At 39.6% G+C, this 15990-nt stretch overlaps 1 protein-coding gene across 2 annotated transcripts in view; it reads right to left on the bottom strand.

Annotated features, from left to right (window-relative positions):
- LOC136876521 (solute carrier family 35 member E2A) overlaps nucleotides 1-15279 on the bottom strand; it is a 155626-nt gene extending 140347 nt beyond the window's left edge. For both annotated transcript variants that reach the window (XM_067150538.2, XM_067150539.2), the window contains exons 1-2: nucleotides 15094-15279; nucleotides 14449-14916 (exon numbers count right to left, since the gene is read on the bottom strand). In XM_067150538.2, coding sequence (XP_067006639.1) covers nucleotides 14449-14800 — 352 coding nt within the window. In that variant the 5' untranslated portion in view covers nucleotides 14801-14916; nucleotides 15094-15279. The remainder of the gene's footprint in view (nucleotides 1-14448; nucleotides 14917-15093) is intronic.
- Between the last annotated feature and the right edge of the window lie 711 nt (nucleotides 15280-15990).

The following is a 15990-nucleotide window of genomic DNA, read 5'->3' as shown; positions in this document are numbered from 1 at the left end:
TAAAGAAAGATTTGCTTTACATCGGCACTGACACAGATAGGTCTTATGGAGACAATGGGGTAGGAAAGAGCTAGGAGTTGGATGGAAGTGACCATGGCTGTACATAAGGTACACAATAGGGTTTTAACCCACTATCTCCCGAATGCAAGCTGATAGCTACGTTACCCAAGCTGCGCAGCCACTTGCTTGGTAGATGCCATTCCTGATATATCAATTTATAGACAACGCAACCCTGAAAATATGAGCCTGTTTAATGTGGCTCAATACACTATTCCACATAATAACTTACATGTTTCTTTTCAGGCCTCTGCATATCTCATACATAAATAAATTCTTCAAAATTTACCCAAGAGAACAAAATTAACATTATATAAACAGTATTTCATACCAATTGTAACATACGGACTAGAAACGCTGGTAACTAATAAGAGGAGATAGTAAGATCCAAGCATTAGAAATGAAATTTTTAAGAACATTGATTAAAAAGACAAGAAGAGATAGAATTCAAAATATTAAAATCAGGGAAGAGCTAAATATAGAACCATTAGAACAGAAGATACAGAAAGCAAGACTGAGATGGTTCGGACATGTAAAAAGAATGGGAAAGGAAAGGGTAGCAAGAAGGGAATTGGGAAGAGAAGTTAAGGAAAAGAGACCAGTTGGAAGACCGAGAAGAACGTGGAAGGACATTAGAGAAGCTGGATTGGATGTGGCGGAAGTAATGGAGCAGAAAAAGTGGAAGGACAAAAAGGAGTGGTGAAGATGATAATGATTGTTGTTTAAAGGGCCCTAACATCTAGGTCATTAGCCCTTAATGGTACAAAATGAAATGAAATGACAAATTAAAAGATCAAAATCCTCCACTGACCAGAATTCAAAATGTGAGGGCAAAGAATGAATGGATATGAATTTAAAACAATCAGTGGAACCGACCCACAGTGCCTCACATTCACAGAAGCTGGTGTAGAACAATAGTATTACTGACCATGGGACTGCTTCTAGAGCACAATACCGAATTGCTGATGCTTGTAGTCGAAAGGGGTCCAAAATCCAAGTCATCGGCCCCTCATAATGGTACTTATCACTAGGAAAGTAGAACCATGGTATTTGTCATGTTGCGGTACTAATCAAAAGTAGCGTAGACTCGCAGTATTCCACACTTTATGGTACCACTCACAGGTAACGAAATTTGCACATGTAATACAGACCTATGGTGTTTGGCACATCGCAGCGCCATTTACAGGCAACGCAAACCTATGGTGTTCATCACATAAGTGTACTAACCACAGAGACTCTCGCTATCCCGTGGTGTTATTCATATAGTGGGTACTAATCATAGGCAAGCCAGAACCATGGTGTCACTCATCCCATGGTGTTACTCATATAGTGCTACTAATCACAGGTACTGTAAAAGCCGGCAACGCACTCTGTTGCTACTAATCACAAACCTATTTTGTACCTAACGTAGTGGTACTACGCACAAGTAAAAGAGACCCATGGTATTCCCCCCCGCAGTGGTACTACAGTAATTACAAGTAGTCTCATGGTTGTAAATCGATCATCAATTGGTCGCCCCTTATGACAGGCAGGGGATACAGTGGATGCATTATTCGTCTGCGTCCCCCACACACAGGGGGTTGAAAGGAGTGGAGGAGCCTTCTTAACCACACCTGGGCGAATGGAGTGGGTCATTGATGATGATGATTGTGCTCAAATCCTGTCATGGAATATTTTCAATTAATTTTCAGTAATCCTTGGAAGAAACGTTACATTTTCATTATTTTTCTCATTTAGGGTCATTAATCTGTAAAGTATTTACCCCTTGCTCGCTGGCTTTGCTAAGTATTGGTCCCAACACCTGCACTCTTTAAGCCTACACCCTTGTACAGAATAACACAGTGACTGCTGTTCTGTTACCCCTTCTATTTCACATTCCTTACTTCTGGAAAATTTTGATTGTCAATTTCATGCTGTCCTTGGTGCATTGCAGTGTCTGATGATTAAAATGAGTGTTAAGACATAGTACCTGCTTTGTTTTAATAAATTAGAAATCTCAAGGAAGCATGATGAAAACCAATCTTAATCAGAAACAACTCCCTGATTCATTAGGCATTGCATTGGCATTATTTAATAAGATCTATAATTACACATTGTGATTCAATCACCATAACTGTTTTGTTGAGAGGATGCAGCAAAAGAAAGTAAAATGTGGGAAACCGAAGATTTGGAAAATATTTCAGCTGAATGGCTTTATCCGTTCTAGAACTCAAAAATACTCTGTATAACTTATACTGTTATGTACAATTGGTTGTCTTCTGCTTAATATGCTGCATGAACACATGCCTTCTTGTTGTCACAGGATGTCAGACTGTTGCTCTGGCCCACCCGATCACCGGACTTGTCGCCAATCAAAAATGTGTGGGATATGGTGAAATGACAGGTGCAGCACTGTGACCCAATGCCAACCACCAAAGATGAACTGTGGAACTAGGTGAATGCAGCATGGATGGCTATACCCCAGGACGCCATTCACGCCTTATACGCATCGATGCCATCACACATGGAACATGTTACAGTGCCCACGGAGGACCCAGTGCCTACTAGGCAACAGAGCACATGCTGAACTAAGGTGACTGAAATGCTAATCGTTTCTGCAGAACATACTAATGAACATGTCCTGTGAATATGAACTTCCTATCTCTAGTCTTTCAAGGTGTTCTGTTTTTTACGAACATGAGTGTACATATAAGTTGTGTTCCAATGTTCCCATCATTGACAAGTTAGGCTAGTTTTTGTGCAACTGTAACAGTAATGCCATCTAGCAGAGATGAAAGTGGCAGGAAAAGACACACAGTACATGGGCAATGAACAACAGTCAGTGTAATGTTACTGTCCTAAAATTACATAGGAACTTTCCCTAAATTGTCTGTTATAGTTGAGGCCATTTCTTTTCAGTTTCAACTTAGTTAATGTATAAATGTGAGGTTCTTAAAACTGTCAAAACTAATTCAGCAACAAATGAATTTAGAAAATACCTGAAAAGATATCATTAGGCTAATTAAAAACAGAAGACATGTTTCATTTTTGAAAGAACATAATCAGTCTAAAATATCACACTTTTAATTATTTTTTATTTCAAACTGATTAATATTATTCAGAAGTAGAAGTATAAAAAACCATTTATGCTAAAATTCTGTGTACATCCTTATAATTGATCATCATCTTGAATCATTTCCAGTTACCTGGATGTGGTAAATGAGCCCCTTCGTCTCATCCTGTCCTTGTACCACTCTTCTTCCACTAACTTGTCCCAATCATGACCTCCCTGCAGTACGTCGTTCTTGACTAGATTTATTCACTTCTTCTGTGGCCTTCCCATGGGTCGTCTTTTTTCTTTTTTCCTGTCAAAGTCCTTCTTTGCAGTTCTGTTTGCTTTCATGTGAACAAACCATATCAGTCTTGATACCTGGATCTTATTGAGGAGTGAATAATCTATTCCTACTACTTCTCTAATCTTCCCATTCCTTATAAAAATTGCTGAAATGACATCTAAATAATAATAATTATAATATAATTATATTATAATAAAAAGTCCTTAGGCCTAAACATAAAGGAGGCATTAGAAGTACACATCACAAAAGAAGTCAAACAGAATAACCTCAATGATCACACATATTTAAGATTCCCCACCCTCCACTCTACAAAATTAAATCTTATAACGGTAGCTTAAAGCACAATTCAAACACCATTAAATTATATCATTTATTAATTCAGTAATGCTCATAAAACATCACTTCTGAAACAATTTAAAATATGGTGGTGATAATAATAATATGCAGTTTAAAGAAATTAGGGGCAAATGTTTTGAACATACGCTATGCTCTACAAAACAATACCTCACACCCAGGTATATTACCAACGAAACATTTATTCTTTACCATGGAAGAATACAAAAGAACATTGATGGATTTGCATTCATTTTCAGAACACAAAGGGAAATGTCCAAATAGGGGCAAAACAAAGATGAAAGGTCCGACAAGTCTATTCCGCATCTCCAAACATATGTGCAGTGTTTTAGCCCAGATCCAAGAACTTTAAAAATACCAAACGTTTCATGTGATTGTGTGGTATAATTGGCCATTAAGCTGTGTTTCAAAAGGTTCATATGTTTTCAGATGATTAAGGCAAGACCGATAGATAAATCTATGCCAAATTATACAAACCTACGACAGTATTTCACCAAGAACATTATAGTGCCAAGTGTTTCATATCAATGTATAACTTTCAGTCAATGTGTATATTCTCAACTAAGATAATGCATTTGTTTCCAATAGAATGAAACAAGACCAACAAGTCTATTCCGTGTTCCACAAACACACGGCAATTTTTAAACCAAAAACCAAGAACTTTTTAAGAGCCAAGTACTTTATGTCTTTGTACACTTCATTTCACTGTATATAAATTTCATCTAATTTAATCAGATAGAATTAAGACTATCAAGTCCAAGAACATTTTTAATGCGCCATGTGTTTCATATCATTATAAGTGTTTCATGTCATATTTGTGTATATTTTCAACCAGTGCATATCTTTCCAGTGTTCCGTGTTCCATGAACACACGACAGTTTAAGCCAGAACCAAGAACTTTTTAAGTTCCAAGTATTGCTTAACATGTGTACGTTACACTTCAAGGTAATGTTTTGCAACCCATTGATGTATTTTCAGGCAATCGCCATTATGTATATACATTTTTTTATTATGTTCTTATGTCAACCAGTCGAACTATACGAACGCAACCTAATGATGATTGTTATCAGATTCCCCTTGATTTGATATTCAACAAGAACTGACGATGACTCCAAGGAAGTCGGAACCGGTCTTCGCCCAATAAATTCAATATATTCTAAAATGTGCTGAATGGTGGAACATCCCTCAAACTCTATCTTAACAGGTCTGGTGATGCGCGCTACATGAGCCCTGGCATTGTCGTGCATGGGTACAAATTCAGGGCCAACACCATGCTGTAGCAGTATCTGTTCAATGTACCCTGCAGTGGAAAGATTACCACGGACGACGACAAGATCCGTACGGCCATCAATACTGATGCCACCCCATACATCACAAGAACCTTGTCCGAATCGGTAGCCTTCCTGGACAACATTTGGCATGTACTGCTCATCACGGCATCTCCATACACGTTGACGTCCATCACGCTGTGTCAGGGGAAATCTGGACCCGTCTGTGAACAACACAGGTCTCCATTGGCGAAGATGCCAGTTGACGTAGGTACCGGCAAAGAGAAGGCGATCTGCGTGATGCTGCTGCGTTAAACGGGGCACTCGAACAGGACGTCTGGGTCCCAAGGACACTTCTCTTAACCTGTTCCTTACAGTCTGGTCAGACACCATGACTCCAGTGACCCTCCTGAGGTCTTGTTGCAGTTCTCTGGCAGTTGCGGAACGACGCCGCAATGCACAGATGGTCAGATATCGGTCATCTTGTGCAGTTGTCATGCGTCCACGACCTTGTCCAACCCTCCTTGTGAACTAGCCTGTCATATGTAGCGATTCCACAAGTGTTAAATAACTGACGGAGAGACATTGAGATCCACAGCAACATGGCGAAAAGTCCATCCTTCTTGGATCAAAGTGACGGCCCTCGCGACTTGAACCTCGTTAAGATTTCTCATGGGATGTGCTGGTTTACGTACAACATGCTCAAATGACCGCAGTAGTCTGTGTACCTCACAACGACACACGAACGCACCGCTATTCACTTTGTTTTGAGGGCCCACCTGACAGTTTAATTCATGGCTATGCCTACAGATGGAGTATAACTTCAATTTGACATACCCTGAGTAGCTAAGGTCTCAAGGTATGCTCTACGACCATTGGAACCCCAACTACAAAATTAAGGTTTACATACCAGATGTTACAAAACATGTTCCCCTAATTTTTTTTTAACTGTGTAATAATAAGCTACAAGAACAGATCTGCAAATCCAATGGCTTCACCGGAGCATGACGTAACGGACAGTTACCAGTAAACAAGTCAGCTGGCATGATGTCAATGACGGCACATTGCACGACATTGCAGTCCTAGCTGGACTTGAGGAAAGAGAAAGCACAAGAGGAGTACTTCATTAACTGAAGTTCTAAGGGTGTACACAAATTTTAATAGATATTTTCCAAGATGACATACTGTGACCACGAGGATCTTGAATTTTTTAATTTTTTAATAAATTTGTTTATAGAATCTGCTTTACGTCACACCGATAAATTTAGATAGATCTTATGGTGACGATGGGATAAGAAATGGCTAAGAGTGGGAAGGAAGCGTCAATGGCCTTAATTAAGGGACAGCCCCAGCACGCCTGGTGTGAAAATTTTAGAAATCTAGAAGAAACTATAGGAATATTTCTGTAACTTAATATCTTAGAAAGGCTTTGTCAGATTGCGGAGAAACCATTCTGGACTGTAATAGAGAATTTTAGAAAAATAGGGAAAATGAAATGTATGTTCAATAAATCTGGTGAACTCGCTAGGGAATCTTGTTGAAGTCCCAAACAATGGAGTTCAGAGGCAAGAGAACAACGATGACAGTGAAATTATGCTTGAGAAAGTTGAAAGGATGGTAAATAAACTACATTTTCATTATCAAATTTACAATTTGAAAGGCCTGAAGAGCTTGAATGATTATATTTGCAAACAGTAAAATTAAATTATGACTCCCGTTTGGACACTTCATACTGCTTCAAATCTCCTTGGCCTGAGAGAGGGCGTAACCTGCTAGGAGGCCCACCACACCTCTTCAGGGTACGAAATTAAAAACATTTTTGTAGTAGTAGTAGTAGTAGTAGTAGTAGTAGTAGTAGTAGTAGTAGTAGTAGTAGTGTTTTCAACGAAAAAACAACTTCAGGGCTGCCGACAGTGGGAATCGAATCTACTATCTCCTGAATGCAAGCTGATAACTATGTTACGGAAACCGCACAGCTCCTTGCTCGGTCGATCCTGAATTCTAAATGACAGCCAGGTTATTAGAAAGGTACATAATACTCTATAGAATAAAATCACCCACAACAATATTGTGAACAGCATAAATCAGAATCTGTAAACTGCCATGACCTATGTATAAGAGAAAATCTGATTTAGGAAGCTGACTGAGTCCTTTATGATACGAGAGTAATCCCAAAAAATAAGGTCTCCTATTTTTTTATAAATACAGAACTCCGTTCATGTGGCTGTTGGTCACAATATTGTGAAGAGTGTTTCCCGCGCTCGCATATAAACATGCGCACGCCGTACTGAGGCACTCAGTCTTGGCTTGGCAGCCACTGAGAATGGAGCTCTCATTGGATGTTACTGCCAAGTGCGAAGTGCACGCAGTTATTTGGTTTTTGAACGCAAAAGGTACTGAACCGATTGAAATCCATCACCAATTGACGAGTCGTGCATGGATGTCAAAAATGTTCGTAAGGGGTGTAGAGAGTTTGCAGCCAGTCAGATTGATATTCACGACGAACGAACAAAGGAGCGGGAGACTGTCAATTTCCGTCGAGACAGTTGTGAAGGTAGAGCAAATCGTGCGTGAAAATTGGCGGATCACCCTGGATGATTTCTGCACTTTGGTTCCTGAGGTTTCCCAAATCACGCTCACAACTTTCTGGAAAGCATGGCGGTAAGCTGGTATGAAATGGGCATACAAAAATTGTAACAGCATCTACAAAAATGCATTGACCGAAATGGTGATCATGTAGAAAAATAGCTAAATGTTAAAGCTGTAAAATTAAGTAAACCATTGTGAAAATAAACAGGTCTATGCATTTATGAAATTAGACATTTTTGGGATTACCTTCGTATTTACTATGATGTTCTCTAACATGGGGCGATAAATACCCAACCCCTTCATGAGACTTCACGCGTACACTGCCTCTGCAACCGAATAACAAGTCTATTACAGATCATCTGTCTGGATGTTGTAGTGCTTAACTTACTGAGGTACAAGATGCATAGTTCGTAGATGCTCTTCTTTTCAGAGTCGACCTTATTGGCTCACTTTTATGCTTCATAATAATGTTCATCAAGTGATAAATTTTTAAATAAATTTAAAAATAAAAGTGTAATCCGATAGAATCCAATGGTCTTTGAAGAATGAAAAAGGTCATTCTGTTTTTAATTAATTGTAGCCCATCTTTTTCAGGTATTATAATCCGTTATTGAATATTTTCTTTCTCAGGTATTTTCCATTTTTTTACATCCTGAATTAGTTTCAACACAATAAAGAACTTCACAACTTACTTAGAAATTTTGTAATAATCTGTAGCCAGTTTTCATCAGATATCCACGAAGTTAGTGTCTTGGCGGATTGAAACTGTATGGCAGTGCAGATAATTCTGCTGATAATTTCTAAATAATTATGTTTATTGATTTTCACTCAGGTGTACTCAAGAAATTTCGATAAGTTAGTCTTTCGTACATCTTATGTGGTTATTTTTGCTCATGGTGAGGTGACCCTTGACACTGGTATGGGAAAATGGTGATATGAGCCTCGAGTCCATAAAGCCGTAAATCTGACCTAAGCCTAACTGGCTCCTACCGCAAGGAAGGAACAAGGTTTCCAAAAGAGATCCGCTCAATATGTCGGTAATTGTCGCAAGAGGAAAACTCCTGACAAATGTGTCACTGCTGACGGCTGTTGCCAGGTATCAGGCCTACTGTATTATTTTAACACATCTATCTGTTTCAATATCTTGGGTGTAATATAGTCAAATAGTTGTGATATCCGTGAATAATCATTTGCGGATGAAGGAAGTACGGATGCAGTGAATATTTTGTATATCCGCGCAGGGCTCTACTTATCACTCCCAAAGATTTTGTGTATTTGTGCAATATTTCCATAAAGAGATAAAAATTACTAGTACATCAAAAGTGGAGTTAATCTTTTGTACACCTCAAATGAGATAAAAATGAATTAATACCTAAAATGTGTTTGATTTTTTTCAAGCTGCTTAGGCTGATGAGTGAATGCTGAACTAAAGCACTGTGTTTGAGCACAATCCAGAACTTAAAAATATTTCCGAAGGAGATTCACAAACTAGAGCTCAGGTACAGCCCTTGAAGTTCAGAAAACTACTTTTAATCAAATGATTACTTCATGTAAAGTAGAAAAACATTTCTCTCCAAAGTTGGTTAGGCTAATATTCCATGACAATACAATAAATTTCATTCCCAAAACATGTAAGAAATCCATAATCCATTGTAAACTAAGTTATGGGTTGTTACAAAAAGGAAATATATTTTGTCCTTTTAGTTCCTATTTCTTGAATAATAGCCAGCCCCGCGGTGTAGGGGTAACGTGCCTGCCTCTTACCTGGAGGCCCCAGGTTCGATTCCTGACCAAGTCAGGGATTTTTAACTGCATCTTAGGGCTGGTTTGAGGTCCACTCAGCCTATGTGATTACAATTGAGGAGCTATCTGGCGGTGAGATGGCGGCCCCAGTCTAGAAAGTCAAGAATTAACAGCAGAGAGGATCCGTCGTCCTGACCACACAACACCTCGTAATTTGCAGGCCTTTGGGCTGAGCAGCGGTCGCTTGGTAGGGCATGGCCCTTTGGGGCCGTTGTGCCATGGGTTTTTTGTTTGTTTTTTCCTGAATATTAAACACCCTTGTTAAGTGCTTATTTCTTGAATTTATAGTGCGCTAACCTATTTATAATCCTAATCTTAGCTGTTCGACAATGAAGTTCTAGTAGACTTCCCTCAAGTACCTGGTGTTATCATCAGTTTATACAATTTGAGTTTACAGTTCCAGTTTCCCAGCACACGTCTTCTCATCTGCTGAGTATTTTGCCCCTGTCTGGCTAAACAGCTCTCACATAAAACTCGCAGATACGCAACTTAACACCATGATGTGCCTAATCACCAGCACAATACGTTCTACACTAGCGCAGTGGGTACCTATACTTAGCCATATTTTCCCTCCATATCTCCAATGCATAACCACTCACCTCAGAGAATTCTAGAAAATAATGGATACCGTAATCCACAACTGCAGATACATGGTGGCATTGCTGATGCCAGTTTGAGCTGTCTGCATTCCATAAATCCTTCAACTAGAACTGCAATAGATGTGAGGAAGAAAAATTTACAGATAACTTTGGCATGGGAGGAGAGAGTAAATGACGGGCCGTGCTGAATTATGCCATGCATTAACAAGATGCCACCAACTGTTTTTGAGTTATCTCGCAAAATCTGGTCTACCCTCAATACGGTGCGAACAGGCCATGAGAACTGTACAGATTTCAACTATAAATGTAACAGAATCTCTCCATGCCTGAGTGACTGCACAGCCAGTGGCAGATTCAATGAGATTTTCTGATTTTGGGGAAATGTGCCTTTAAAAAAAAAAAATGAAAATAGAAACCAGGCAGAAAGAACAACTATGAGAATATAACAATGTGATTACACATTTTTGAGACAATAGTAAATGTTCTTCAGGAAATGGATGAGAGCCTTCCCCAAAATACACTTCACACCATTTCTGCTACTAATCCTTCCTCACATTTATTAATGAATTAAAAGGTCCTCTGCAACTTAGCTGAATTATATAGGGCCTAACTGAGATGAGAAAATTATTCTTTCTTTCTTAGTCTGTTTACCCTCTAGGGTTGGTTTTGACTTGGCAAGGGATCCCTCCGCCTCAAGGGCAGTGTCCTGCAGCATGAGACTCTGGGTTGGGGGGGGGACAACTGGTAAGGAGAACTAGTACCTTACTCAGGCAGCCTCACCTGCTGAACACGGGCCGAGTAGAGGGATGGGAAGACTGGAAGGGATAGACAAGGATGTGGCCGGCGGCCTTAAGTTAGGTACCATCCCGGCATTTTCCATGGAGGAGAAGCGGGAAACCACGAAAAACCACTTCGAGGATGGCTGAGGAGGGAATCGAACCCTTCTCTACTCAGTTGACCTCATGAGGCTGAGGGGACCCCGTTCCAACCCTTGTATCACTTTTCAAATTTTCATGGCAGAGTCAAGAATCAAACCCGGGCCTCCAGGGGTGGCAACTAATTACAGTAACCACTACACCACAGAGGCGGACGAGGAAATTATTAGGCTACTCGTATAAATAGTCAGTGCTCTCTCATCAAAACTGTGCATAAGGATTTAGACAATACACTTCTGTTCAAATTTTCTCAAAAATTAACAAAATGGGTGTTCAAAGGAGATGAAAGATTTATTCAAAATTGCATTAGTTCTTCCTGTGACTACTGTCACAGGAGAGCAAAGTGTCTCAACAATGAAAGTTATCAAAGGATACCAAAGAGAACAGTGATGACAATAAAATCCAAGAACAACATCTGAAGAGGAAGACCAAAAGGCACTTGGAAAAGAGTGATTGCTAAATGCAGCAGATTGTGAGATCAGTACGGGATCTTCATGTCCCCGCGAATTCCTTTTTTTAATTATTGAACTGGCTTAATATCACACCGACACAGATAGGTCTTATGGTGACAGTGGGATATGAAATGCCTAGAAGTGGGAAGGAATCGGCCATGGCCTTAATTAAGGTACAGCCCCAGCATTTGTTTGGTGTGAAAATGGAAAACCATCTTCAGGGCTGCCGACAGTGGGCCTCGAATCCACTATCTCCCGGATGCAAGCTCACAGCTGCGCACCCCTAACCGCACGGCCAACTCGCGCGGTCCTATGAATTGAACTACCTTATTTATTATATCAATTTAACTATGAATTCCAGAGTGAGTATAATTTGTCACAGCAATGAAAGTTAAGTGGCTGATAAGAAAGGCACTACTTTCAATAGTGAAGAAAGAAGTTAAAGGGAATACCTACATAATTTTCATTATAAACTCCTATGAATGACTGTACTATACGCAAACTTTTTTCTGAGCCCGGAGCTCCCTAGTGCTGAATCGGTAGACCTCGGTTATCTTCGCCATCCGTACTGGCAACCTTTAAAACGCGAACTATGAACCGATTATGCATCGCCGAGAGACATCTGGTGTACACTTTTCATACTAGTACTGTTGTTGTTTACATAGCAAATTCAAAATATAAGTTGGGAATGAACATGAGTAAGGAAAATCTCATTACATCACAGGAACCACCTAGAACACCTCCACAGAAACGCCCCTCAAAGGTTACAGGCCTACACAGCGAGGGAAGAGAAATAATAGCTAAAGTTGCCGAATGCTGTGCTATAGAGAAAAAAAAATAAACAGCAGCTCTTCCCCCTCAGCAAGTCTCTTAAACGAGTTGCCGCGTACACGGGCATATCTGCGACAACTATTAAGAGGATTAAGTCATTTTCTGTCTCTCACCCCGATGAATCTCACGCCACCCCTGGTAAAAATAGGTAGGCTTGTCTAACCAGTCTAACTAATCTACTCTAACCTATATCATTATGGATAGTAGTAGGGTAGGCCTATCATATTCAAGTTTTATATGATGTTCTCCTCTTTACCATAGGGAGAGAATTCAAGGGAAAATACAACTGGATGAGTTCGACAAAGGAGTGATAAGGGACACCATCGAAAAATTCTATGCCGTCCAAAAAGTCGTACCTACCGTGAACAGCCTGATCCCTGTGCTGAAAGAAGACATTCAGTGGAAGTGGAGCTCAACTGCCCTCCGAAAAGTTTTGAAAAATATGGGCTTTGTGTGGAAGAAGGTCCAAAATAAAACGTGTTTTATTGTTGGAGTGGGCAGATATAGTTGATTGGCGAGCAAGATTCCTCGTCACAATTAAACACTGTAGGGAAGAAGGCAAGGCAGTATTTTACTTGGACATCTTGGATCGATAATAATATTACAACTGGAAAATGTTGGCAGAGACAGAACGATGTTGTGGGTGTTACAGCATGGGGAAGCTCTTCGAAAAGGCTAATCATTGCAAGTGTTGAATCTCAGAAAGGATTCATTGGAGAAGCACAATTAATATTTGAAGCCAGAAGTACCCAAGACGATTAGCATGGACAAATGAATTCCCATAATTTTGAGAAATGGTTCAAAACATCTGTGCTCCCTAATTTGCCTCCTGCATCTGTGATAGTGTTGGATGATGCACCATATCATTCTCGACAGGTGGATAAAATACCATCGAGGTATGATACACGAGTGACGATGGTCGAGTGGCTACACAAGAGAAACATTGTCTGCGACGCAAATCAACGGAAAGGGGCCCTGTATAGATTAGTTGAGGAAAATAGGCCGCCTAATAAAATTTATGCTGTTGACGTCATGGCTGGTGAGACAGATCACGTTGTCCTTCGTCTTCCCCCATACAACTGTGATCTGAACGCCATTGAATTGGCATGGGCAAAAATACAACGGGAATTCAAATGACATAATATTAAGGGCAACATGTCAGCAGTTCACTTACGACGACTCACCATCGAGGCATTCAATTTAGTATCTGCTGCAGACTGGGAGGGGTATTACAGAAAGGTGAAAGAACAGGAAGAGGAATACTGCAGGCACGACGGTGTAATGGAAATAGCAATGGCCGCGATTGTCAATAACAGTACTGCAGATAGCAGTGACAATAGTGAAAATGATTTTGAAAGTGATATGTCTGATAATTCATAGTGCTGCAGATAGCAGTGACAATTGTGCATGTAGTTGTGGAAGTGTAATTTCAGAGAAATCATGCTAAGATAATAAAGGTTTAGAAATGTATATCGATCGATCATACTATTGATTCAATTCAGATTTAATTTCCATCCAGTTGGCAGTATAACCGGAAAAGACATCGCTCCCTCCTTACTCCTCACCCTGTAAAAATCGGGCTCAAGATAAAGTTTGCGTATATTATTTAAATGAACATGTATTAAAGATTAATCAAATGGTCTTTAATAGGAAAGAATTATTATTCACACGTTATATTATCACTGCCTATTTAGCATACCACTGTCTAACTCATTCTCCAAATTATCTGGAGGCATCAAATAAAACCCTAATTTGACAATAAAAATATCTCAAGTTATTAACGATGTACTAGAAAGACTAACAGTAACTTCGAAACACTCAGATAATTACCTTATGAGGATATTTTAAACACTGTCAGTTATGATTCATGACAGAAGAGGTTAGGAATTCATAACCTCCAGAAAGTGGCATAAAGTAATCAACATAGGTCTACTACATTTACATTATGATTCTGAATATATTATTCATTCTTTACCAATTAGGAGTGAACCCATCGTATGACAATTCCAGCAAATTAATTTCTACACTATCCTAAACTCTATGTAAGTAAACAAAATACTACAAATATTACCAGAAACTGTTGAAGAGTCTCATGTCAGACCAAAAAGTAAATGCTCTTCACAAGACTTCTATAATTAAGTTATTAAAACTAGTGCAAGCATGAACTTGCAGAATTTTTTAATGCACAAAAGGCTTATAAGAAGATAAGTTAAGATTTGCATTACCTAGGACTGTAGGATCTCCTTTCATGTAGGAAAGTATGTATTTGTTGAGGAATAACGTACAGCCACTGAAGAAATACCATAATATAAGGAAAAACATCGCTCTGCAGTTGAATAGTCCTTCTTTTGTATCCGTTGGCAAAACATCATCGTCATTTCGTATAAGGTTTGGAATGGTAAGCATATGCTTTATTCTTTCATTTGAAAGACGTGTTCTTTCACTAATGTCATCGTCATCATCAATACCACACAGTTCTTCGGAGTCATTTGATTCTTGACGTTTCAAGGTTGGACCACCTACTGAATCACTGATATTAATCGCATTTACGTGATTTAACAAACTATGATTTTTCATGACTACCTACTGAAATTTAATAGCATAGGTCACTTAAATTGCTGAGTTCGATACTTGGAAAATCATAGGTTTCACTGATGCCTGTTGATACTAATGAAGGTGAAGTACTCTGCATCCTGAAAAGGTAAATGAAGAAAAGGACATTTTATTGAAGACGTCTGGGCACAGATGCAAGAGAATTATTACTTAAATCATAAATACAGCCGGAAATCAAATACAGTTACAGGCGGTCTCCACACATTTTTCATTTGACATTAGTTAGTCTGCTTTAAAACTAACCAATCCATACTTACGGCATAATCTACGTATTTTTTATTCCTTTATGACATATAAAATACATGATTAAGTGCAATATTAGACTATCACTCCGGTGCCAACACAGCACCCCGATAACCTAAACAAAATTCATTAACACAACTGGCCGGAACCGATACAGACACCTTTCCTTTCCTTTTCCTGACCGTCACCAATTGTTTAACGTCAACAATCCGATAGATGGGTCTGCTAGTACTACTTCAAGGCAACTAGTGCTACCTAGGAGTCCCTAATCAAATGACTCGTCACCTGCTTGTTGTTCAGTGTTGCCATCTTCCACTTCTTTCACACTACACGGTTTCGACCGTACGGCAAAAAATAAAAATAAAATAATCGTACGGCTGTTTGCCGTGGCGATGTTACTTGCAATGATTTCTTGCCGTTTGAAGCTCAATGCTAATCGTACAAGTGCGTCTTGGAATAGAACGTGAACACATTATTGCATTATGGTTATTCCATCGTCGCCGAAAGAGACAAAAACGAATCCCCGTTTTTGGGTGCTTCCTGTCAATCAGAGGACCGGGCGAGTTGGCCGCTTGGTTAGGAGCGCGCAGCTGTGAGCTCGCATCCGGAAGATAGTGGGTTCGAATCCCACTGTCAGCAGCCCTCAAGATGGTTTTCCGTGGTTTCCCATTTTCACACCAAGCAAATGCTGGGGCTGTGCCTTAATTAAGGCCACGGCCGCTTCCTTCCCATTCCTAGGCCTTTCTTGTCCCATCGTCGCCATAAGACCTATCTGTGTCGGTGCGACATAAAGCAAAATAGCAAAAAAAAAAAAAGACAATCAGAGGAGTGAGGAAGTCCGGAAGTGGGATTTTTTTTTTTTTACACATTGTTTGAAGATCTCAGGAATAACAAAAATATATTTTCAAACT

Source organism: Anabrus simplex, chromosome 6, assembly GCF_040414725.1.
Source record: "Anabrus simplex isolate iqAnaSimp1 chromosome 6, ASM4041472v1, whole genome shotgun sequence".
In the NCBI taxonomy this organism is placed as follows: domain Eukaryota; kingdom Metazoa; phylum Arthropoda; class Insecta; order Orthoptera; family Tettigoniidae; genus Anabrus; species Anabrus simplex.
The sequence above is the reverse complement of the archived record's forward strand: the minus strand, read 5'-3'. Positions and strand labels throughout refer to the sequence as shown.